The sequence below is a fragment of the Blennius ocellaris genome (genome assembly GCF_963422515.1).
Source record: "Blennius ocellaris genome assembly, chromosome: 17".
NCBI classification, from domain to species: Eukaryota; Metazoa; Chordata; class Actinopteri; order Blenniiformes; family Blenniidae; genus Blennius; species Blennius ocellaris.
Window position 1 is genome coordinate 19263790 of NC_137666.1, and position 23406 is coordinate 19287195.

A 23406-nucleotide genomic window follows, 5' to 3' on the forward strand; every position below is an offset into this window, starting at 1 on the left:
AGGACGAATGTTTACCTTCTGCCTGTCAGTTCCAGAGACCTGACTCCTGGATTCAGGCTGTTGGGAGATTTTCTCCTCATGTCATCACATGTATGTAGATGAAACTTAATCACACATGGCCGCACGACTCCATTCTGACTCATGATCGTCATGACGATGACTACAAACAGGGTGAAACTACCCGTAATGAAAGCACCATTGTACAGAGGAGCAGGATGAGGTGCTGTTGTTTGATATGTTTGTTGTGGACATGATGTATAAAGAGATATTACACACGCGGGCTTCACGGTATTAATTAAATTATGAGTTAAATCTGTTGAGTGATAAATATACTTGAGTTTATGATGCTGGGCCTCCTGGGCTGAAGACAGTTGTTTTCATCCTTTTCTTTATTTAATCACGATGTCTTCAGTTTCCTCCCTGCAGCGTTTCAGTTTGTCGTCTTTGTCGGTTTCATCATGTTTGTGGGATTTTTAAACTTCTGAATTTTTTTAATCCAGTTTGAGTTGATGTTCTATTTATTAAATGTTTAGCCTGAATAATTCGTCCGACGTGGTTCCGTCCAACTTCCAGCCGTGTTCCTGTGACGACAGAGCAGCAGTCTACATGTCTGCCTGGTGCATGGTTAGATATTTGTGCTGTATGTTTATTTACTTAATAAAGATGGTGGTTTTTGCATTTGCCAAAAATTATTTGTGGGAACAATTTTCAAAAAAGAAAAGGAAAAAATAACCTCAAACAAAAGCAGAAACTGGCTTGATACAGATTTATCAGTGAAAAAAAAGGAAATACTTAATGTGTTTACAACTATTCAAACAAGATCAAATTAGATCAGGAGGCACAGTTTCGCCAGTCCATCACGGCGAGCGTGGCGTGAAGTGATAATCGACCAGATGGGAGCAGAAGTGAAGGTTCACTGCCTGAAGTGTGTGTGTGTGGCTTTTCAATCTAATCCAATTTATACAGCATCAAATACAAAATATTTATTGGTTCTTGGCACTTTTACGGAGAAACACATGCCAGTGCTGTTTGATTTTAAGAGCAAGGATCGTTATCGTGGTTGCAGGAGGTCTGCGTCGCAGAGTGTGTGACGTAATGCAACGTACCGCAACGCCACTCGATGTCGTGCCGTGAAATGAATCATTAAAAAGAATCGATCAGATTTGAGGTGTGCAATTCCAATGGAATGGATCAATTGGAAACCGGTTCTGACTTCCCATCCCTACTCACACCCCTCTTCCAAGAACTGATGACCTATTGGAACGTCTGGGGAGAGCAAAATACATGAGCACAATAGGTGTCGCCTTATTTAACTTACTGTGTGGAGGTATTGGGAAGTACACATGCAAGTTTGTGACAAAAAAAGATCACTATACTACAGAAAAGAGCCATAAGAATTGTTCACAAGGTTGGTTTTTCATGAGCACACGAATTTATTATTTTTACAAGTAACAAACTCATAGATCTTGTGGAGTTCAAAACATTCAAATATTGTACAAAGCAAAGAATAACTTATTGCCGGTGTTAAATATTTTCAGTATCCTGCATGTTCCAACAACTGTGGCCGGCGAAGGCCAACAGACCTGAGACAGTTGAGAGTTTACACAAGTATTTATTAACAACATTCTCACCACCAGGCAGCTCACACGTGCCTCGGGTTGTGCTCTTCCAACATTTTAGGTAGAAGAAAGACGCTGAGCTCACATGTACAGTGAGACAGTCAGTCAGGAACTCAGCATAAAGAACTGCAAGAGAGGATGAGATGAGGAATGTGTTCATCCATCAGGTTTCTGCTCTCTGCCACACTGAAAACTTTTTTTAAAGGACAAATCTTGATGCGGAGAAAAAAATAATGAGCCTGTGTTGGTCTTCCTCTGTTGGGCAGAAACAACCTGGAATAAATCCAGCAGGATTACTGGATTGTAGACAATCGTGTGTCAAGTGTTGCCAGACATCAGTTTCAAAATGTTTCCTAATAGAGAGGGTTCCTCTCTCAGTTGGCACCTGCTGCTTTTAAAGCCGGTCCTGTCCGTGTCCACAGGCACAGACATCAGTTCCACACCTTGATCTCTCCGGCCCAGTCGCCGGTGGCCACGGTCGCAGGGAGGACTGCATGCTGGGACACACTCAGGCAGGGCCGGCTGTGGGCCTGCAGGGTGTGCAGCGTTCTGGCGGTGTGGTAGTCGTAGAAGTGAGCGCAGCCACTGGAGCTGCCCGAGGCCAGGATGGTCCCGTCTGGAGAAAAGCCACACTGCACCGCGTATCCTTCCACCTGCAAGAGAAATGCAACACCTCAGACGATTAATGCGTTAATCCTCCACCTCAAGCTGCTTTTTACGCCGCCGTCAACACCCGTGGTCATAATTGCTGGGCTGGAGCAGACTGAACGATACGGTCATGATGAAGAAGTTACTGAGGACCGGAGGGGGGACAGTCATCATGGTGGAACCTGTGTGTGTGTGTGTGTGTGTGTGTGTGTGTGTGTGTGTGTGTGTGTGTGTGTGTGTGTGTGTGTGTGTGTGTGTGTGTGTGCGTGCGTGCGTACGTGCGTGCGTGCGTGCGTGCGTGATAAAAACACTCAGTGTTTTCCTGGCCCCACCCTGAGGACACAGCCTAACCTCCGTCCTGAGGACACAGCCTCTCCTCCACCCTGAGGACACAACCTCTCCTCCACCCTGAGGACACAGCCTCCTGAGGACACAGCCTAGCCTCCGTCCTGAGGACACAGCCTCCTGAGGACACAGCCTAACCTCCACCCCGAGGACAACGCTTCTCCTCCACCCTGAAGACACAGCCCAACTCCACAGCCCTCACTGACCTTGTGTCCTTCGAATCTCCGTCTTTTGTTCATCCGATAGGGCCTCTGGGTGGAGAACGCGGCCACGTAGTCCCCATTGGTCTGAGCCACGAAGGAGTCTTCTTGAGGGTGGAGGGCCAGGCTCGGGCACGTGTAACGCTCCTGGAGGACGGAGAGAAAAAGTCGGAGGGAAAACTCAATCATATTGTAATATTGACCAGCAGAGGCCGACAAGACGTCCCGGAGTAAACACAGGATTCACCCAGGATATCTCCGTCACCTGGTTACCTTGCCTTACCTTACATGCGCGACCCTGATAAGCGTAAACGCGAAGCAGCTTTAACAACTCGGTATTGCAACCCAGGGTTTAACCCACCGGGATCAGTGAGTGTGCACGTGAAAGAGGTTTTTGGTCACTATTTACATTCCTCTACTGCTGACTGTGGGCGGATGTGGCGAGGCCTGCAGCACGTCACTGGCGACGGGACCGGCTCCAGCACCGCCTCAAACAGCCTGCCGGATGACCTCAACGCCATCGACGCACGCTTTGAGCCCTGCGTTATGTCATAGAGGGAACTGACCAATCCCTGTCATGGAAGGCTCTCCCTTTGACCTGTATCAACAAGCAGAGACGTCTATTTGTACTTCCTTTATCTGACCGCAGAAGGGGTAGGGGTCAGATTCTGCGTCAAACTGGTCTGGCTGAACCCACAGCATTTATACAAGCCGTAGCGACAGACAGAATGTGAGCATTGGCACATGGTAACACAGGAGAATAACACTTGCTTGTCTTCCCAAGATGGGTATGGTCTAGACGGAGACTGACCGACACAGCATCTTCTCAATATCACACTATAGGTCTGACTGTTCAAATGGCTGAAAATCAAAGAATTGCTGGATTTGGGGCAAAAAACTTTGAACACAACGATCTCGGACATGAAGAGACTTTAAAGTCCTCGTGAAATGAAAATTCGACCTCCAAAACACTCTGGCTGTTTTGCAATCTGCGAGAAAATAGCTGATAAACAGCGGTATTTTCACTGCTGGGTGGAGCTTCTGACAATAATAGAGTGATGTCACTAGATGTGCACACGCCCAAGTTGTGTTTACATTATGGAGGATCAGAGTTTTGATGACGAAGAGTCTGAATTGAATGATATTTCATCATCATCAGGCATTTCAAACCCAGTGATTGATGAAGAAGACACAGAATGAGTCGTTCTGCCATCGGTGCCCCCGTCTGGAACATGTTTGAGGAAGCAGAAGACGGTTCGTCCTCCATTCGTCCTCGTCTCCTCAGCCTCAGCAGCCGCCAGTTTACACCGCGGCTTTGAGGCGTCCTGACTTTTGGCAGAATGACTCGGCTTCCTGGATCATGTCGAAGCGCTTTTCCAAGCGCGGAATCACCGAAGAAGAGTCCGGGTATTAATTGATCGTCTACTAGCCGCCCGAGCTAGTGGCTCCCGCTAGCCACTAGCCGCTAGCCGCTCTCGCGAGCCGCTCCCGCCGCCTGTGCTCCTTTTCTCCTCTCTCTGGTCTCTTCCAGGCTCAAACTTTCGTCAAGGCTCATAAAACGCCGACTATAACTTCAAAATACTGTAAAAACTTTGATATTTAAGAGGGAAACAAGCCAATGTAAACACAACAGATGGAGATCTGCACATCTCTTGACGTCACACCCACGAAGAAAGATTCCTCCGTCATCTCCATCCTCCATCTTCGTCGGCTGGAGATTCAAAATTCAAATAACTTTGTTATGCGACAACAGTGGTGGGGCAGAGTCGGAGAAATCTTATAAGTAGTACCCCAACTATTGCTTTTTGCAAAGTAGTGTTTTACATTTCACTAGGACTTTAAATGTGAACTTGTTGATAAACTGGATAATATGGGACTTTTAGGGAGTGTGAGAGGAGGAACGGCTGCTGAAGACTTATACAAGGGGGGGGGGGTCACTTCTCATGAGCTGTTCTGCTCAGCCTCTGGACAGAAAACATTTCCTGTCATTCCTTAACTTTGTAATCGTTGTAATAAATGTCCTCAAGTGGTATCGATTGGATTAACTTCGGACCTGATTCCCTCAGTTTCGCACCTGTACCTAAAAAGATGGCTGCCTGTCAACTCTGTCAACATGATAGTGATGCTCACGTGGAAGATCTGGTTGGAGACCCTGGCGGTGGTCTGGAAGTCCCAGGCCATTAGAGTACGGTCGGCAGAGTCTCGGCTCACGCTGTCCGAGCTTGTGATGAAGTCTGAGTCGCCTCTGAGGAAGAGGAGGTCCAATGTCTGCTGGATCCCTGCTTTATACACCTTTACCACCTGATACACACACACACACACACACATACACACACATACATGTAACCAAGCTGTGAACAAAGCCCGTCTTTATCTAAATAGTGGTCAAACAAGAGAGTGAAGCAGGGCGGCTGTTCGCCGTAGCGGTTAATAAGTTTGACCTTGCAGCAGCGGGAGTCCCAGGCCTTGACGGCCGGGTTGTGACCTCCACACAGGAAGACCTCGGGCTGACTGGGGACCACGGCCACACACATCACCCTGAACCCCGCGTCCACCCTCACTGCCGGTTGCCCTGCAGCCAGAAAGGATGAGACAGCAACCACACAAGGTAACGATCTTCTCTGCAAGTAATAACCGTGTCGGGAAGTCGTTGGATTTTCAACCCCAAAGTGTGATTTAATACCGTTTTCACTTTTGAGAATCAACATCTTTGCGTGTCACTTCTACATACAGCGATCTATTGGAGGGAGTGAAATTCACCAGAATCAGAAACACTTTACTGTTTCTACTTAACGTGGAGTAGGTGGCTTCCTGTCGACACACTACAGAATCAACTCTGACGATACAATGTGCAATTTGCAACAAATGACCCTAAGTATGACAATGTGGATGTTAAGAAATCCCTACAACTGTAACTCCGTGTTGCTCTATGTGCAGAAAGATTATTGTTTAAATGTGGCAGAATCCCAACTCCCATAATAATATGAATTTCGGTGACGTGATGAAAGAACTGTCTGCTCACACAGGCTGATTCTCATCCTTATAAACCATCTGCGTTTGCCATTTCTAACATCAATTAGTAGAAATAGTAGAAGCCCCGAAGGAGAGATTCAGATATAAAAGTGCTTTAAAAGGACTGTGTTGTATTTGGCACTTTTTAAATCAAATTTAAATTGAACTGATTTTGAGAATATGACCAAACAAGCTTTGTTGGTTTATGGTTGGCGGTGTCCCAACATGAGGTCATGGCGGCTCCTCCTGTTGTGATGGATCCATTATTGATCTTCTTCCTGGAGCTGTTGTGTGTTTAAAGGGCTTGCCAGGCTATTATCCATAGGCTTTATCGGCAGTATCGACAGATGTGCTGAGAGGGGAAGTGCAAACGGCAGCAAGTCATCGCTGCCACAAGTTGACCCTGGAGATGGAGACGCCAGCGTCTCCGTCATGTTGTCTGGTAGGGCCTCTCTAAAGTATACTTGGAGATACTCGCAAACTGTGAGCACAAATGAACTCCTCGGTTGTTCCTCTACAGATATTTAGTGTGAAGCAGCGGGAAATAATCGCTGTTTCAGGCAATGTTTGATCAATGTGCACAAGGTCAGAGGGCAAATGACCTCGACATTATTTATCTGATGGCAATGCCACTGCAAATGTTATATATTGTCAGTATCGCAATACCAAAATATCCCAGAACCACAATACCAAAATATATCAATACCACAAGACACCAATACCGCGAAAGCCCAATGTCATAATATCCCAATACGACAATATCCTAGCACTACAATACCATAATATCTCAACAACCCAATACCCCAAACACCACAAGACCCGAATACCATAATATCCCAAAAACTACAATATCATAATATCCCAACACCATAATAATACAAGACCCCAAAATCCCAATTACCCAAATACCCCAATAACATAATACCCAAAATACCACAAGATCCCAACATCCCAAATACCTCGATATCAATACCAAGAACACAAGACCATAATACCCAATACCACAAGAACCCAATGTCATAATATCCCAATACCCCAAATACCACAAGACCCCAGCCATGTACGATTTGAGAAAGAGAGAGAAAGAGAGAGAGAAAGAGAGAGAGGGATTCAAAGTGTATGTGCGTCTAACAGATGGAGCTACTTTTTAAATGGTTCAATTGAACTGATTCACTGAACAGACACTTAATATTGTGCCAATAGATGTTTGCATAACAGACAATATTAATGAAGAATGCTTGTTTGTTTGCTTTAATTACCAGGATGTCAGATGAACCATTTAGTATTCGTCACATGTACATCCCCACAATGTCTGGAGAACAATTCACATACTATTTGCGAGAATGAATTGAACTGACTCACTTTAGAAGAGGCTGAGATGCTGCAGGAACATTTGATTAACACGAAGCAGAATAAACACTTTGACCAAGTCTGAAGTGTTTGTTTGGGGGAAATTCAGATTTTTCAAGGTTTCTCTTGAAATGAGTCATGACGGCAAGGAAGGATAAGAGAGAGGAGCGTGCTCCGCAATTCACAAAAGGTTTCTACTCGGGTTTAGAAGGTTGAGGCACTCTGAATGCACTCGAAACACAAATGACCACAACCTGCTGAGGGAGAAAAACACAGAAATTGAAATAAGTGAAATTGCCTGGATTGTCAGGAAAAAAAAACAAAACCAGGTGAGACTCACCGGTCTGAACGTCCGTGATCACGGCCGTGCCATCGAAGGAGCCGGTGAGGACACGGCGTCCGCAAGGCGTCCAGCAGGCGTCGCGCACCGCTCCTGTGTGGCAGGTGTAGACTCTGAGGCTCCGCCCACTTTCAGCTGCATCCCACACCTGACGGCACAGCACAGGGCAACGCGGTCACATAAACGCTGCGGCCTGCTGTGTGAACGAGGCACGGTTTTTATCAGCTCCATCGGAGAGGATCTACAGTGCCCCCCTGTGGTGACTCTACAGCTCCTCTGACCTATTGACCTTATTCCGCATCGCCCACTTTTACTTCTGTCCCACACTTCCGTTTGAAACGCACTTCCTGTTCAAGCGAAATCGCGTTCGTTTCAACGGAGAACTACTGGGAAGACTTGCATCTAAAATATCATATAAGGGAGGTTATTTTGCGCCAAATGTGCTATGATCATGTACACCAACGAGTAAACGATGCATTGCTTGTGTTGATAGTTTGAAAACGACTTTGAGGTGTTTATATCGCCCGTTTGCCGGTCAGATCGCATCCCGCGTCTCCTCTTCGTCTCCACCTTCTGTGTCAATAACTGCTTCAATTCCTCAGGCTTCACTATTAACTTTGGACTGTCATTCATTTAACCATGAATTCAAATTCCAAATTAGTCGTTGAGTTTATTTTATTTTCTGACACTGATACATACAAATTGTCTATCATTTCCTGTTAAACCGGGCGTCCCCAAGTAATCCATACCAGATCCCAATTTTTAAATAATCAACAACTGTCTTTGATAATTATTTTAGCTGCCCAGAAAGTACATTTTCAACAAATGTATTGTCCTGAAATTAAGACTTTGTGATTTGCTTTTTTTTCTTCCTGGTTCCATGAGCAGTTAACTGAGAATAAATGTTTACAGGTTGAACTTGAAGCCATGATTTGGATGCCAGGAGTTGAAACTCTGGCTGCTTGTCAATTTAAAGGCAAAAACCACCTTCTATCTCATTAATCTCGTTCATTGCCTTTAAGTGTGGCAATAAATCAATTCCCAGTGGTGTGTGATAGCGTTTTGTGTTCGAGAGGTCAATCTGATAAGATGGAGCGTTCTGTTGGGAGACGATGACACATAAAAGCGTGTCTTCATCCCTCTGACCGCACTTCAAAAACATGTCTTGGCAAACATGCACACCGGTGCTCTGCCATGTTTTATTTCCAATCATATTATTTCCTGACGTGCTGAAACAAAGGCTTCACTCAAGCTCGGTGGGCGGTCTGGTGCGGTGCCCACCGAGGTGTGGTATTTAACTAATGATTTTTTTTTTTTTTGCTGAGGCCACAGAGGAGCTCTGGAGATCTGCAGGACGCTGTCGCTCCTCCCTGTTTCATTATTAAACACAATTCCTCCACACATGAGCCGACACGCACAGAAAATGCAGCAACACTACAAATGTAAATCTTCGTGAAAGAATGTCACGAAGATTTACATCTACATCATACAGTATGTTTGTATATATAGCATAATTGTATAAGCAACTTTAGGCTTTTATATATGGCCATCTGGAAAAAGACAAAAGCAATATAATGTAAATCATGCAAAGGGTTTCCTGTTCAGGGGGACTCGTCCATACCTGATACTTATATTTCCACATTTATTTCCTTTTTAATTTTGGCACTCCTGTGATTCCATATTTATGAGAGTCCTTTTTAAATGTTGAATGTGTTATATAAGATTTATAATGGAGAAAGTGGTCCAAAGAGCTGCTCGGGTCATAAGGAGGAACGCTGCCACCTCGTGGTCAGTTTATGATAAAGACGTACGGGCATAGAGAAAGCTGCTTCTCATGAATGAGTCAATGACATGAACCATAACGCACAATCAGCCCTCTGAGCCCAGAATCCAAACCAAACTATTTATTTGCACCCGATTTAATTTCACCCCCACTTTAACAGGCACGCAGGGCGGATCCATGCCAGTAACTCAGGGGAGTAGCCTATGTCTTCCAAAACAAACTCCTGATAATTAAAACTAAATTAATACTCATGTAATGAATTTAAAACGGCTCCTTTACAGCTAATGTCGTCATGGTGACTGCTTGCAAAATAAACACACAGGAGTGATGAGAAAGGAACACTCTCACTCCCGCCTGCAGACACAAAACATCCGCTCAGCTTAAATAAACGCTGATGGACTGCTCACCTGTACACATGAACGAGTCGACGCTCACTAGTAAGATCAGCTGCACTCTGAGCGGGATATAAAGTGGCGTGGAGGAAGATGAACGGAGATTCCACAGATAACATGGCGACCACACGTCTGACGTCTGTGCCGGTTGAGGAAGAAGAGACTGTGCTCTTCTGGTCATACAAATAAACTCATTACAAATCCTAATTATTCAAATTTCCCCTGGATAATGGAGGATGATGCTGGTTTCTTTGTTTGTACCTGGATGGACATATTTGCCCTTTACAATAAAAAAAAGAAACAACTTGTTTTCCAGGTGTGAGCAAAGAGGGGGAAAGAATGAGATGGAGAGGGAGTAAGAGGGGGTCCCGGGGGTCCTGACATACATTCAGCTAACAGTGGCAGATATGATTCCAAAGAAAGTTTTGCGCTCCATTTACAAATTGAGGCACTGCGGTAGATATCAAGGCTCTGCCTGTAACCCTCTACAGTGAAGGTCAGACAAGGTCAGATGACCTCCATGGTGTACCTGGCGAGAACGGCAGTGACAAATGGATTTTAGCTTTGTAGAAACAGTTTGTCAGCATGGGAAACATGACGAAAATCCCTGAAAAGGAAACATCCATTACAAAAAAAAATGACGTCATTAAGAAAAGGGTTCAAATGACATTGTAATAAACAGGGTTTTTTTCCTGTTTTCACGGCTTTCGTCGTACTATTTCTGCTTTTACCTTGAAAGTCTTGTCCATGGAGGCCGACAGCAGCAGGTGACTGAAGTGAGGCACAGTGCACCACTGCAGTTTATTGACTGAGCCCTGATGGCCCTCCAGCCTCATCAGGAGCCTCCGGGGTACCCCCGCCGGCCTGGGCTTGTCATTCAGATACGGCTTCAGCCCGTCTGATATCTCGAAGATACTCTGGCTGTTGCCGGTGTGGCTCTCTGCAGTGGGCCCTGCTGGGTGCTGTGGAAGCGTCACCTCTGCCGAAGTGGTAAGTCTCTTCCTCTTAGGAACGTACGGTCTGACACCCGGCCCACCCGGTGGGAGTCTTTTTGCCGGGTTTGATACATGTGGTAATGCAAACACTGTCGGCAGAGGTGCTTCGTTCCCCTCGGGCACACGGACAGGGTTCATAATATGCAGATTTTCTGCTGTCCCTTTTGTTTCAAAGCCAGAATAGTTTTGCAGGAGAAAATGGGAGCTTGTTCTTAGGGCGTCTCCATGATGTCCTGACACTGTCCTGTCCGGGCTGAACTCTTGCCGGCTGGTAAACAGCTGGACGTGATTGGAGATTGCACCTTTGGGCCATTGTTTACGTGATGCAGTTGTTACAGGAGCTGAAGCCGGCTGCTCTCCCTCATCCTCTGAATCCTCATAGTCCACTAATGAAGACATCTTCACATGGCACTGAAATAAAGAGGCGCAACAGGGCAGATATCAGTTCGCCGTCAGGGTGACCTCTAGTGCCCACTTCAGTCATTACACCCGAGATGCTTCAACGGTTTGTGCTTTAACTTAGAAAAAGTGGAACAATTCAACAGTTTGACCGCACATGTAAACGTTTTGTTGGTACTTTATGGGAAATCACAACCAGACGGAGAGATTTGAGGAGAGACATCTAGCAGGAATGTCCTAGTAAGTTCATTCACAATCATTATGTTTATCGTATTGAAACGAGTGGTCCATATCTGTCATCAGACTCCCACAGAGAGTTCACAAAATGAGATTTTCTCAAATACGAATTACAAAAACTGTTTTTTTCCCCCCCAGCATATGTCACAAATATTCGACTATATGTAGCATCTCTTGCTAAGGCTAACCGGAAGTGCTACAGATCAGCCACCAACGCGGTTTGCATCCTTGTCCGGAGCGACAAAAACACATTGACACTTTCTCTCAGATCTTGAAATTATACCTGCAGTGGTCAGAAATCCTAAAATCATCTGCTCACAGAGGGATTTTACAAACCAGCTTCAACATCTGGAGCAACGTTTTCAGCACGAGCTGACATTTCACAATAAAACGATTCTCTAATTTCTCTCATATTTCTCCGAGGTTCTATTTGTGAAAGCTTTTATTCTGGAGGAGACCGGAAAAATGTCGACTACGTCCTCTCTTCGGACGTATGTGGTAAAAAATGTTTCTACGTGTGGCTAAACTTTGCAAACTAATTTTTTTAAATCGAGCTTGAATATATACAACATATATGTGTACAAAAAAAGGACCAATTGTCTCCGTCGGGTTTCATTTCAGCGTCACATTCGTGCTGGCGGAACTGACGATCAGCTTGTTTCTGGGGAGGGTTTGACGCAAACACAAGCTGATGCAAGTTGAATGAGCTGTCAGCTGCATGTGAGCAGAGTCAGGTAGGACTCGCAAATTATCACATTACAGCTGTTTTTATGCTCTCTGGGGGAAAATATGGATGAATGTGCGCATCAGACCACGTCAGATAAATCCAGATATTGTGAAGACAAGTTCAGAATATTTAGCTGACATATCGGGAATTGTTTCTTCTGGTGGACAAGACAGTCTGACAGTCCTCAATGCGTCTTAATCCTGCTGTTATTTTGATTGTCTCTCTTTGAGTGTCACAATCGGATGATGAGATTTTCTGTGACTGTTACCTGGTTATAGTGTGAAGATGATGACAGACTGCCCAGGAGAAGGAGCCAAGACTCCGGCGCAGCTTTACGAGGAGCTGAGCGCACAAGGAGACAAAGTCAGAAGCCTGAAGACAGCTAAAGCAGAGAAAGTGAGTGTTTTCATTATGTTTTGATCCGTGGGCAACAAATTAAGTAATTCATCTTGTGCCACTTGCAGGTTTTTTATTATTATTATTATTTTTAATCCGGTAGGTCTTTATTCATATTCTGAAAGTGTTTTTTTTTACACTTATGCTTTCACACTTATTTACCAGTTAATTTCTATCTCGATGAAATTTACAACAATTTCACTTGGGAAAAATTGTGCTGGGAAACTGCATCATCATCATCATTATCATCATCATCCTCACCCTCAGTCGATGAGAGCCGTGCCCATCTCCTCTGAGGCTCCAACAAACCTTCCATCTCTCTTTCACTGTGAGGCCCTCAGAAGTTGTTGTTTTTTTTTTTTCCAAACGGTTTTCCTCACCTCTAAAATCTTATGGAATCTTCCATGGCCTCATACCCATCTTTGGTGAAAATCTCGACAAAATTCGTGACGGAGTTTTGACATAATCTTATAGACAAACAAATATATGCCGATGGTTTTATTACGTCCTTGCCGGACATAATAAGAATGTCTCTGTGGGAGAGAGGTGAGGGCAATCCACCTGACACATGTTAGGGGTTTATTACCTCCCTCCCCATTAAGGCCACATTTACATGTAGCCAGATCTTTAGAAAAACTGACTTCTCTGTGTTTGGGCCTTGCATTTCCACAAAAACACAGCTACAAGTCACCACAAACAAGGATTTGTGAAAACTTGGACCACAGTGGATTTTTTTTTTTTTTTTTAACTCAGTGTCTCCTTTTGCATTTAAAGAGGCGTCGGCAGAGATTTACATCATAATATGCAACAGAAGCGTCATCTGTGTGCAATCTGTGCTTGAATGCTGTGATAAAAAATGGATTTATAGTGAAATCAGTGCTTGTGCTTTATTTATTTTGTTTTGTACCACATTTAGGAAGAGCTCCACTTGTTCACTGGTCTAAACCAGGGGTCCTCAATAGAATAGGAGCAAACTGTTCACAGCCTCCAGATCACGACGCATTCAGAGAAATTCCATGGAGTTGATCAGAGAGGAGGCTGCTGCAGGGAGCGAGTGCTGTCACACTGCATAACGCATCAACACGCATTACAACTAATCCACACGCTCAAATACAGGTGATTCTTGATATTATTGGAGGATTTATTGGCAGTCTATAAGACGTTCCATGAATTTAAGGAATGCCGCACCCATCTAAGAACTATATTCAGATGCATTACGTCACATCAAGGATGTCAGGAATGATGGGGAAAGTGCTATGCGTGAACCTTAAAACAAGTTTCACTGTCAGATAATACTGCGACAAGAAGAGTGGAGGATTTAGTGAAGGGGAGTCCTTCTTCCTCTGATCACCGATCACAGCAGAAGCCATGACGGCCTCGGCAGAGAGGGCAACGGAGACCAACAGGGCAGAAATGAGCCGTACGGCAGCGAACAGACAGTCGTAGCACCGTCATTAACCTCGGACTGTAACCAACTCTCTTTGTTTTGCTTTGCTTTGTCTTTTTGGAAATCCATTTATACTGAATATTGCATTTATATGACAAATTATTGAACTTTTTTTTTTTCTTTTGGCAGACAAGTTAATAAAAAATACATTTACAAAAATTAAAAAGTAAATATAATGAGAATATAAATAATGTTTGAGGTACATCCTTTCCTTTCCTACCTCTTCTGGACTGTTAACACTATACTGCAGTTTAGAATGGTCTCCTGGGGGGGGGGGGGTGTGTTACTATTTTAACTTTGTTTGTAGAACCTGTCTGGTATATTTTACTCAGTATTGCTTTCTTGAGGTTCCTTTTTAGAATGAAGTCAAATAGAATTCTTATGCGAGGTGTTTCTAGGTTTGCAAATGTATTGAAATGTAAAAAAAAAAAAACATTTGTACCCTCGGGACTGCTGCTCTGTTCTTGTTTTAATTTGTGGTTTGTTTTAAGTTTGTCATCATATTTTGAGACTATGCTGTCGGTGTGGAAGCTGCAGCTGGCTCCCAGCGTGGACTGAATGGCTGGTAATGATGGGGGAAATGACAGTATTTGGATGGCAATAGCTCGTAGCGACATGTTGCGATAGAATCAAAGTGATGACAGGTGATGTCTTTGTTTCTTCAGGCTGAAATCGATGCGGCTGTCCAGCGGTTGCTGAAGTTGAAAATGGACTACAAAAGCACGACGGGTCAGGATTACGCTGCGGGAAAGCCGCCATCTGACGACATGGTGGTTGTGGACGGCGGGCCTTCGGCGGAAGCGGCGGATGATGACGACACGGTCGACCCGTGGAACGTGGCCACCAGCAACGCCAAGGGAGTTGATTACGACAAACTGATCGGTGAGATTTCAAGTGAGCCGAGCTGAGTCTCCATCTTGGCGGCAGGCACGTGATGGACCTTGTCGTGTGTCTGTTTAGTGAGGTTTGGCAGCAGTAAAGTGGACCAGGAGCTGGTGGACAGAATGGAAAAGGTCTCGGGGCAGAGAGCTCACCGTTTTTTACGAAGAGGAGTCTTCTTTTCACACAGGTCAGCATCTTTCATCTTTTTCTCATCGTGTTGTCTCCGAATTAACGTACGGAAGAGTTTCCGGTATTGACCCCTCTGCGAATCGTCCGGCAGGGACATGCACCAGGTCCTGGACGCGTACGAGAAGCAGAAGTCCTTCTACCTGTACACCGGCCGAGGTCCGTCTTCAGAGTCCATGCACGTGGGTCACCTCATCCCCTTCATCTTCACCAAGTAAGACACAGCTTGAGACGCACCCACCCCTGATCTCACCCTCCTTCCCCTTCCAACACCCCTATCCACCTCACCCTCCTTCCCCTATCCACCTCACCCTCCTTCCCCTATCCACCTCACCCTCCTTCCCCTATCCACCTCACCCTCCTTCCCCTATCCACCTCACCCTCCTTCCCCTATCCACCTCACCCTCCTCTCCCTTTTAAAGCCACACGCCGCGATTTTCAGCCGTCACAGACGAAAGATTGCAATCGTTGGAGAGTCACTGTCAAATCTTCAGTCGTCGCTCATCCCATTCAAGGACGGCCGACATCGTGGTCTTAAAGCCCGCGATCAATATCAGACTCAGATATCTGGTGTAATCTTAGCTGCTGCTGCAGCCTCTTTCATTTACACGGAGTGTGTTTTGTTGGAAAATGAACCACCAGGGGCCTCATTTATAAAACCTTGCATAGGATTCCTCCTGAAAATGGCATGCACCCTAAAAAATCAGATGTCAATGTTTTTGCATCTCAATCATTTACGGAGAGAGAAATAGTCACGGAGGAGGTGGAGGTCAGGAAAATTATATTATCTGGTGTCACAGTAGTGGAACCACTAATTAAAAAAAAACAAAAAAAACAAGTGATTGGCAGCAGTGGCTGAAGGTGGAGGCCAGAGGAGAGTGACATCATTGGCCGAGTTCACTGCTGGATGCAAAAACAGCCTCCATGGTTGTGACTCCAGTGTGTCGGAGAGTCGTAGAGGGAAGGAGACATTTAGGTGGAGACACAGCAGACTGATTAAGTTCAGTTTTATCTGTTTATTAAATATATAAATTAAATATTTGAACAGGGACTGGTATAAAGGCTCAGTGGACTTTGTATTGTATCTCGTCACTCCTGTTGGAGGAGGACGTCGTTCCCGAGCGCATGACTGTACCAGTGCTGTGCCAAAAAGGGAGCAGCTTTTATGGGATTTACAGCCGTAACGTGAAAATATACTAAACTGTATCACGTATGTAGAAATATAAAATCTATAATTTCTTTATTTCACATGTAACCCACTGGTAAATCACCTCTATTGCAGTTTGTTTTTTTACATGAGACTTTCCCAGAGACTCACTTTGTTCCCGTGTTCATACAGTTCAGTATATTTGTACCTTATCGCTGTAAATCCTAATAAAAGCAGCTGGAACAGAACAGACGTCCCCATCGACTGGAGACACAGTCAGTGTTGCTCCCGACACTGCAGCTTTACTCACGGCTCTATTTATGTGTTTACTCTGAAATTACACTGATGTTTACACACTTTGTCACAATTGATAATCAGTCAGTTCTATCCAGCGCTCTGCATCATTTGAAGATGAAACTATGACATATGAACATGGAGCTGCTGATTCAGCAGTAATGTTCCACTAAAGAAACCTCTCTACCACTGCAGCTTGGCTGTTTATGATCACGTGGATCAATAAGTCTGATATTTGAAAGATAATAAATGTATGAGATGAATCTGGCTTCAGTTCTCCACCTCACCGTCAGCGCTGCAGGTTCCTCGTCTCCAAAATGTGCTGCTCAAGGGTCAAAGTGGGAACGTTCTCCCGCAAAATAATTTTTTTTAAATCACAAACTTTGTGTGGGAAGCGGCGTACGTATCTTTCAGGACGCGGTTAGTGCTTCAGCAGCTTTATAAATGAGACTACCTACAGTTAGCCTCCCCTCCTCACCTTCCTCAGAACATGGGAACCCTTCCTGACATATATTGGATTAAATGTTTCCACTATTTTTACAATAGGCTTTGTTCAATAGACACATTGTTATTGTTCCTTTTATTTAACTTTGATCTATTTTCTTTATTCTATTACTGTTTGTGTACTCACTAACTCTTTCTTTACTGATGCAATTGTTTAGTACACAATGTCGACACCTGTTTGACTATCATAATGTGTATGTGAGCCAAGTCCATGTGTGTTTTGTGAAGTTGCTAAAAACCCAATAAACATGTCCTCCTCTCCCTTCTAACTCCCCCCGTCTCACCCTTCACCCTGCTCCCAACCTCCACTTCCGATCGGGTCTCTCCAGGTGGCTTCAGGATGTTTTCGACATCCCTCTGGTGGTCCAGCTGACCGACGACGAGAAGTACCTGTGGAAGGATCTGACGTTGGAACAGTGCCACAGATTCGCCGTAGAAAACGCCAAAGACATCATCGCCTGCGGCTTTGATGTGAACAAAACCTTCATCTTCTCGGACCTGGACTACATGGGGTGAACAAAACACTGGTTTCACTTCACTCTCGCTCATCAGAGACCTAGAAGAAGGGAAGAGCCCTCAACATTTTTACTCCCAACTTCATCTACAGTCACACTATTTATAATTACAAGTAATACTGATTGCGAGTCAAAAAATACTCAAGTAAAAGTACCAAGTATTCTAAACCGTTTATACTAGTAAAATTCATTCCTCAGACAGATGAGATCATGTAAATAAAAATGGCTTACGTCAGACTCTACAACAATGTAGATGGAAAAATTTGAGTAAATCAATGGAAGATACTTGAAATGATATTTTTACTATTATAAGAGCCAATTGTTGATCTACTGAGCAGAAACTTCTCATTCATACATGTCAGTTGTACTGAAGTGTCATGGAAGTACCATGAAATACTATTTGATTGCAGTACTGTGAGTTTTTCCTCTTGACTGTGGTTTGAGTGGCTGTTGTTTGTTTTTCCACAGCGCGTCGCCTGCATTCTACAGAAATGTGGTGAAGATTCAGAAACATGTGACATTTAATCAGGTTAAAGGCATCTTCGGGTTCAGTGACAGCGATTGCATCGGTGAGTCTTTAAGGGCGTGTTTCCCGTCTCCCCGTTCGACCTGGACCAGAGTTCTCCTCGGCGAGTTGAGAGGATGTGATGTCGAGCGCAATGCATTCTGGGTAGCAAACAAACAAAGTTACCCCCACGAATCAGAAGAAGTAGACGCAGAAAGAAAAAGTTGTAAGAAGGAAGAAGTTGAGAGGGAGAAGAAGTGACAAAGGCGCTCATTGATATCTGGTCTGAAGACGACAAGCCGCGAGCTAACTAGCCTAGCCACCACGGACCAATCAATGATCTGTGTTTCTTCTTCACTTCCTCTCTAATCAGTGTTAGTTTGGGGCGACTTCCGAAAGTGCAAGGCCCTCTGTGACAACATGGAAATGTCTGTTTTCTCTATTCAGGGAAGATCAGCTTCCCGGCCACCCAAGCTGCACCTTCTTTCTGCAACTCCTTCCCACAAATCTTTGGCGACAAAAAAGACGTCCAGTGTCTCATCCCATGCGCCATTGACCAGGCGAGTTCACCTGGCGTTGACGTCTCTTGACTTGACCACTGCCTGCCTGCTCTGCTAACCCTCCACCTTTTCCTCCCCCCCAAGGATCCATACTTCAGGATGACCCGGGACGTCGCTCCGAGGATCGGCTATCCCAAACCGGCCCTGCTGCACTCCACCTTTTTCCCGGCGCTGCAGGGAGCGCAGACCAAGATGAGCGCCAGCGACGCCAACTCCTCCATCTTCCTCACTGACACCCCGAAGCAGATCAAGAACAAGGTGCTTCTGCTGCTGCTGTGGTGTCGATTCTGTTCTGACTTATTTGTTTATTTTGTTTATTTGTTTATTTATTTATTTGAGCAGTGCACATTCTGCTCAAAAGGAGTGGGCTGAAGCAAGAAGCTTATGAGCGCCTATCCCCAAATTCAGTGCAATAAAAAGTACATTTTACACTGGTATAGAAGAACAAAACATCAACAAAAGAGAACTTGTTACATTTCAAACGACTATATCAACACGGACCAAACTTACAACACACACACACACACACACACACATATATATAAGTTGATCCTACTTCTCCTCCTGGTGGCAATGCATTTCTTCCTCTCTGTATATTTCAAAAGTCTTTTGTTTGTATTTGTATTTGAACAGGTTGATGTTTGGACATCGTTTCAACAATTCCACAATTGTACACCATGAACTGTCGGGCTAAAACTTTTCAGGGTTGTGTTTATGTTTCTGAGTCCTAAAGTTTAATTCCTCACGTGATTCATTACGACCAGTACGATCTGGGAACCTTCTTTGTATTTGGCTTGGTAACAATCTGTAACTTGCTTTATGTAACATCTGTACTGCTTGGAACTCAACAATGTCACTAAACTTCATGATTTTTCATTTTAAAAATAATGAGTTTGTGTGGTCCAGAAACCCAACTTTATGAATTAATCGAATAGCTCTTTTTTGCAACATTACTGTTGGTTTGACTGTCTTTTTATAAGTACTACCCCAAACCTCAGTACAATAATATAAATAGGGAAAAATCTGAGAACAGTATAAGGTGTAAAGTTTTGATATTTAAAATGTGCTTTGCTTTTGCTATTATTGCAATGTTTCTTGAAATTTTTGTAGATATATATTTAATGTGAGATTTCCAAGTAATTCTATCATCTATAAAAACGCCAAGGAATTTGATTTCATGCACCCGCTCTATAACAACACCCTCTATCTGAACTGCTTCCTGCGAATTGGAATTACAGTTGCCGAATATCATCATTTTGCTTTTGCTCAGATTTAGAGATAATTTATTTTGTTATGAACCACCTGTTGACACTCGAGTTCACAGTTGTTTTAAATCGTCTTCTGAAGCAAAAATATTTGTATCGTCTGCAAACAAGATGAATCTAAGAATTTGAGAAGTTTTACAAATGTCATTTATGGATATGTATTAACAATTTTGGGCCCAGAATGGAACCTTGAGGTAATCCACACACAATTTGTAGACAACTTGATAGATAATCACCGATTTTCACTGTGAAGGAGCTTTAACTCCCTGAGAACAAGACTGCCGTAGTCCTGAATCTGGTTCATGATGACATAGCCAGCCTCAATTTTGGGGCAATGAAAAACAAGAGCGTCCTTAAACGGTTCACGTTTTACAAAAACGGTCTTTATAATGAGGAAATTGTATGGATTTACTGCTAATGCTGCTTTATTGACAGTAATTTGGTTCACTCACATGAAGAGTCCTGAAATACAACAGAATGTATGTATGTTTAATCCCACAGGGAAATTCTTGTAGCATCGCTCCAGACAGAATCAATAGCCGATCGCAAAGTTGAAATATTAAAAAGTGTGGACCTTTTTTTGTTTTTTTTCAAATGCAGTTAATCAGTTCTATAATATTTGTACGCTTTGCCAGGCGAGTTTGATCCCTTCAGCCGGCAGGTTTTGGTCCAGAGGCCATGAGTTTGAGGCCCTGGGCTTCTGACCTCACTGATGAGGTTTCAGTTGTCGTGTTTCTGTGTCTTCTGCTCGACTGAAAGTCTGATTTCCTCCTCCAAGATTAACAAACACGCCTTCTCCGGAGGGAAAGACACGGTGGAGGAGCACAGGCAGTTCGGGGGCAACACGGACGTGGACGTCTCCTTCATGTATTTGACCTTTTTCCTGGAAGACGACGAACAACTGGAAAAAATCCGACAGGTGAGAGAGATTTTATCGCTCTGCTCCGGTCTGATTTTGAGCAAAACGACGTCACACAAGCAGCACTTATTTACGATGTGTCAGATCTGAAATTTACTCTGTTTGTGGATGCTTGTGGACTCTTTTTTTTTTTCAACTTGGTTGCACTGGTCCAGCCTCCCCTCACTCGGTGCTTCTTGTCTCCCTGCAGGATTACAGCAGTGGAGCCCTCCTCACTGGAGACCTGAAGAAGATTTTAGTTGAGACTCTGCAGCCGATGATCGTGCAGCACCAAGAGAGACGCAAGCAGGTCACAGATGAGATGGTGCAGCAGTTCATGACGCCCAGACCTTTAAATTTTCACTCCTAGTCGGTTTGACGGATCGAGGACCAAAGTCAAAATGTGATTTGTCAGTTATGGAAACAAAATGTTTGCGTTCTCTGTGATTTCGTGACGGCAAGGTGGACAAGATGTAGAAGCTGGATTTAACAGTGGATGAAGAACGACGGCTGCACCGTGTCCTCGTTTGTCATTTGTCATGCCGCGCCTGATGTCAACACACAGTTTTTGGAAATGATGTTCATGAAAGCCAGGATAATTGAATATGTATTAACATATAAATGATCAATTCTACATGATCCATGCAGCAAGATGTACATTTCATCTCTGTGAAATCAGAAATGACGAGCACTCCGGTCATTCAGAGATGTGCTGAAAAAAAACAATAAAACACTCATGACCACAGTTCAAATGTGTATCTGGAGTGTCGTTTGTACAGAACGCTGACTTCAGGAATCTCTTTAAGTGCACTCAGGATGACGTATTGAGCTTTTTCAGCAATGTGACTTTAAGTGACGCCATAAATCATTGTGCCGCCATTTTGGACCTCCACGGTAGCAGTAGATGCTATCATGAAGCAGCAGTTAGCATGAACGATAAATACATTTTTAAGTGCGTTAAATATGTCAGCAAGCCACACAGTAAAGATCTGAACAGCCTGTACTGCAGTCCAAGTCTGTGCTTTTTGTGTACCGGCTCCAAACGGTGCCGAAATATTGGCGTAAGAAGAAGATTTTTTTAAAAACACAGTTTTCCTGGGATAGTAATAATTGTGCGATGCCTCTTAAAGAGGCAGACACAATTAATTATGTATAACAGATTAAACATTGCTCCTTATATGGGCCGCTGCTAATTGCTCGCCGCTCCTTTACCATTGCTAAGCGTCAGGGCGCTCGCCGCTCCATTATCAGAGTTAATTTGTCTTGGATATTCATCCATGTCAGTGGACAGGTCAGCTGATTCGTCTGGATCTCCGTCTCCATTCCTGCGTCCGCAGCAAGGATTGGACCTCCGTGGCTCCGAACACCAGTAGTAGGATGATAGACACCCTTCCTACTACTAGCTTGGATCCTTTGCAATCGGGTTGGTCTGATCGACAGCTCCTTGTCACTCCCATTCTGCTTTTCCTTCCACATTCAGAGCTGTTCTCGTGACGAACAGCACCTGGTGTGGACAGAGACTTGATTAATACATCATCCACATGAAATGGATGAATTGGTTCAATTGGTCTGCCTGGTTATGGGATTGGCATAATCGTTGTATTACGGGGGTTCCATTAAAACACCCTCATCAATAAAGAACGAGATTATTCCTATTCCATCAAGGGCTCTTTGGAAAAACTATATTGCCTAATTATTGGAAATTTAACATGAACTTTAATCGGAACTGTGTATTTATCTTTGGTTGCTGTTATTGTTTCATCGTTACCATATACTCCTAACCATCTCAGCAGCCGCCACTGCGATCGACAAAAACTCAGTCTCTTATTTATTTATAATCTCTTTTTACTCTGTCTGCCTCTGTCACCAATTTTCTATCAACCTCCTGTTTCTGTTCTCCTGTGAGGGTTCGCTCCAGCCCTCACAGCCACACTCACAACTGCTGTTCACACATAACATCACTTACAAACCAAGCTCAGTCAAATTCACCCAGTTAGCAATGATCACAATTGGTCATCCATCTCCCAGGACCCGCTACTGCGTGAGGACACTTCAGCCAGAATGTCCCGAGAGCACCTCTCAACAATCAGTCACCAACTGTATCCCAACGTACCATACATTGTTGTATTGAAATCCTTGTTCACGACGCCACTTTGTTATGGAAAAATGGATGTTCCCCGGTGATGCACGGTTTCAGGAAGATGATCAGACAGTAACTTGGATGCAAAGGGTTGTTTCTTCGAAGTTGCAACCGGAGCGCCACCTCTAACACAAGCATGTAGCATGCACGGAAGACACAACAAGACAGACGGACCCCCCCCATTCCTCCTCTGGCCCTTCCTTAAGTCCTCTCTCCCCAAGGTCGAGGTTGAGCGTCAGTGAAACGCTTAGGCCTGGAAACAGCCTCATAAACAGTGTGATAGACACCACAGCCGCTGGAGTCAAGGTGTCAGATAATCACTATCAAGAATGACAACAGGCCACAAACGGACAACAAAGCGTGGCGACCGTGGCCTCCCCCCAAAACGTACGGACTAAAAACACACAGGGTGAGTTGGGACGATTGTAGGACGACTCGTCTACAGATGAGATTTCAGAACTTTTGGGAGAAAATAAATCCTGTACAATGTACTTTTACATGTTGTTTCTAATTTATATATGTTTCATAGATCTAGTATTTGTCCAGATATATTTAGTATGGCAACATAAGGCATATTGTCACAAAGTATGGTGGCACTACCTTGTGCTGCACATGCACGT

At 44.2% G+C, this 23406-nt stretch overlaps 2 protein-coding genes across 2 annotated transcripts; one reads left to right on the plus strand and one right to left on the minus strand.

Moving 5' to 3' along the window:
- Positions 1-1538: 1538 nt before the first annotated feature.
- On the minus strand, positions 1539-11044 carry wdr25 (WD repeat domain 25). Its single transcript, XM_080512812.1, has 6 exons — positions 10421-11044; positions 7515-7662; positions 5254-5384; positions 4943-5113; positions 2819-2959; positions 1539-2272 (listed from the first exon to the last, which is right to left on the minus strand). Exons 1-6 carry the CDS (start codon positions 10820-10822, stop codon positions 2051-2053), a joined length of 1215 nt encoding a protein of 404 aa, XP_080368938.1. The 5' UTR covers positions 10823-11044; the 3' UTR covers positions 1539-2050.
- Positions 11045-11998: 954 nt separating this feature from the next.
- Positions 11999-21374, plus strand: wars1 (tryptophanyl-tRNA synthetase 1). Its single transcript, XM_080513292.1, has 11 exons — positions 11999-12054; positions 12326-12443; positions 14556-14772; positions 14851-14959; positions 15053-15172; positions 17233-17415; positions 17887-17987; positions 18371-18483; positions 18568-18741; positions 20527-20667; positions 20858-21374. The coding sequence occupies exons 1-11, from the start codon at positions 12023-12025 to the stop codon at positions 21014-21016; spliced, it is 1467 nt and encodes a 488-aa protein (XP_080369418.1). The 5' UTR covers positions 11999-12022; the 3' UTR covers positions 21017-21374.
- The last annotated feature ends 2032 nt before the right edge of the window (positions 21375-23406 follow it).

Bases quoted from the DNA above. Each gene is read 5' to 3' on its own strand.
- wars1 (XM_080513292.1), top strand. From the start codon at position 12,023: ATGAGCTGTCAGCTGCATGTGAGCAGAGTCAG. The intron at 14,773-14,850 runs GTGAGATTTCAA...GTGTCTGTTTAG, and splicing joins TGATTACGACAAACTGATCG to TGAGGTTTGGCAGCAGTAAA. The intron at 14,960-15,052 runs GTCAGCATCTTT...ATCGTCCGGCAG, and splicing joins GGAGTCTTCTTTTCACACAG to GGACATGCACCAGGTCCTGG.
- wdr25 (XM_080512812.1), bottom strand. From the start codon at position 10,822: ATGAACCCTGTCCGTGTGCCCGAGGGGAACGAAGCACCTCTGCCGACA. The intron at 5,385-7,514 runs GTGAGTCTCACC...TTCTGGCTGCAG, and splicing joins GATCACGGACGTTCAGACCG to GGCAACCGGCAGTGAGGGTG. The intron at 2,273-2,818 runs GTCAGTGAGGGC...TTTCTCTTGCAG, and splicing joins GGAGATTCGAAGGACACAAG to GTGGAAGGATACGCGGTGCA.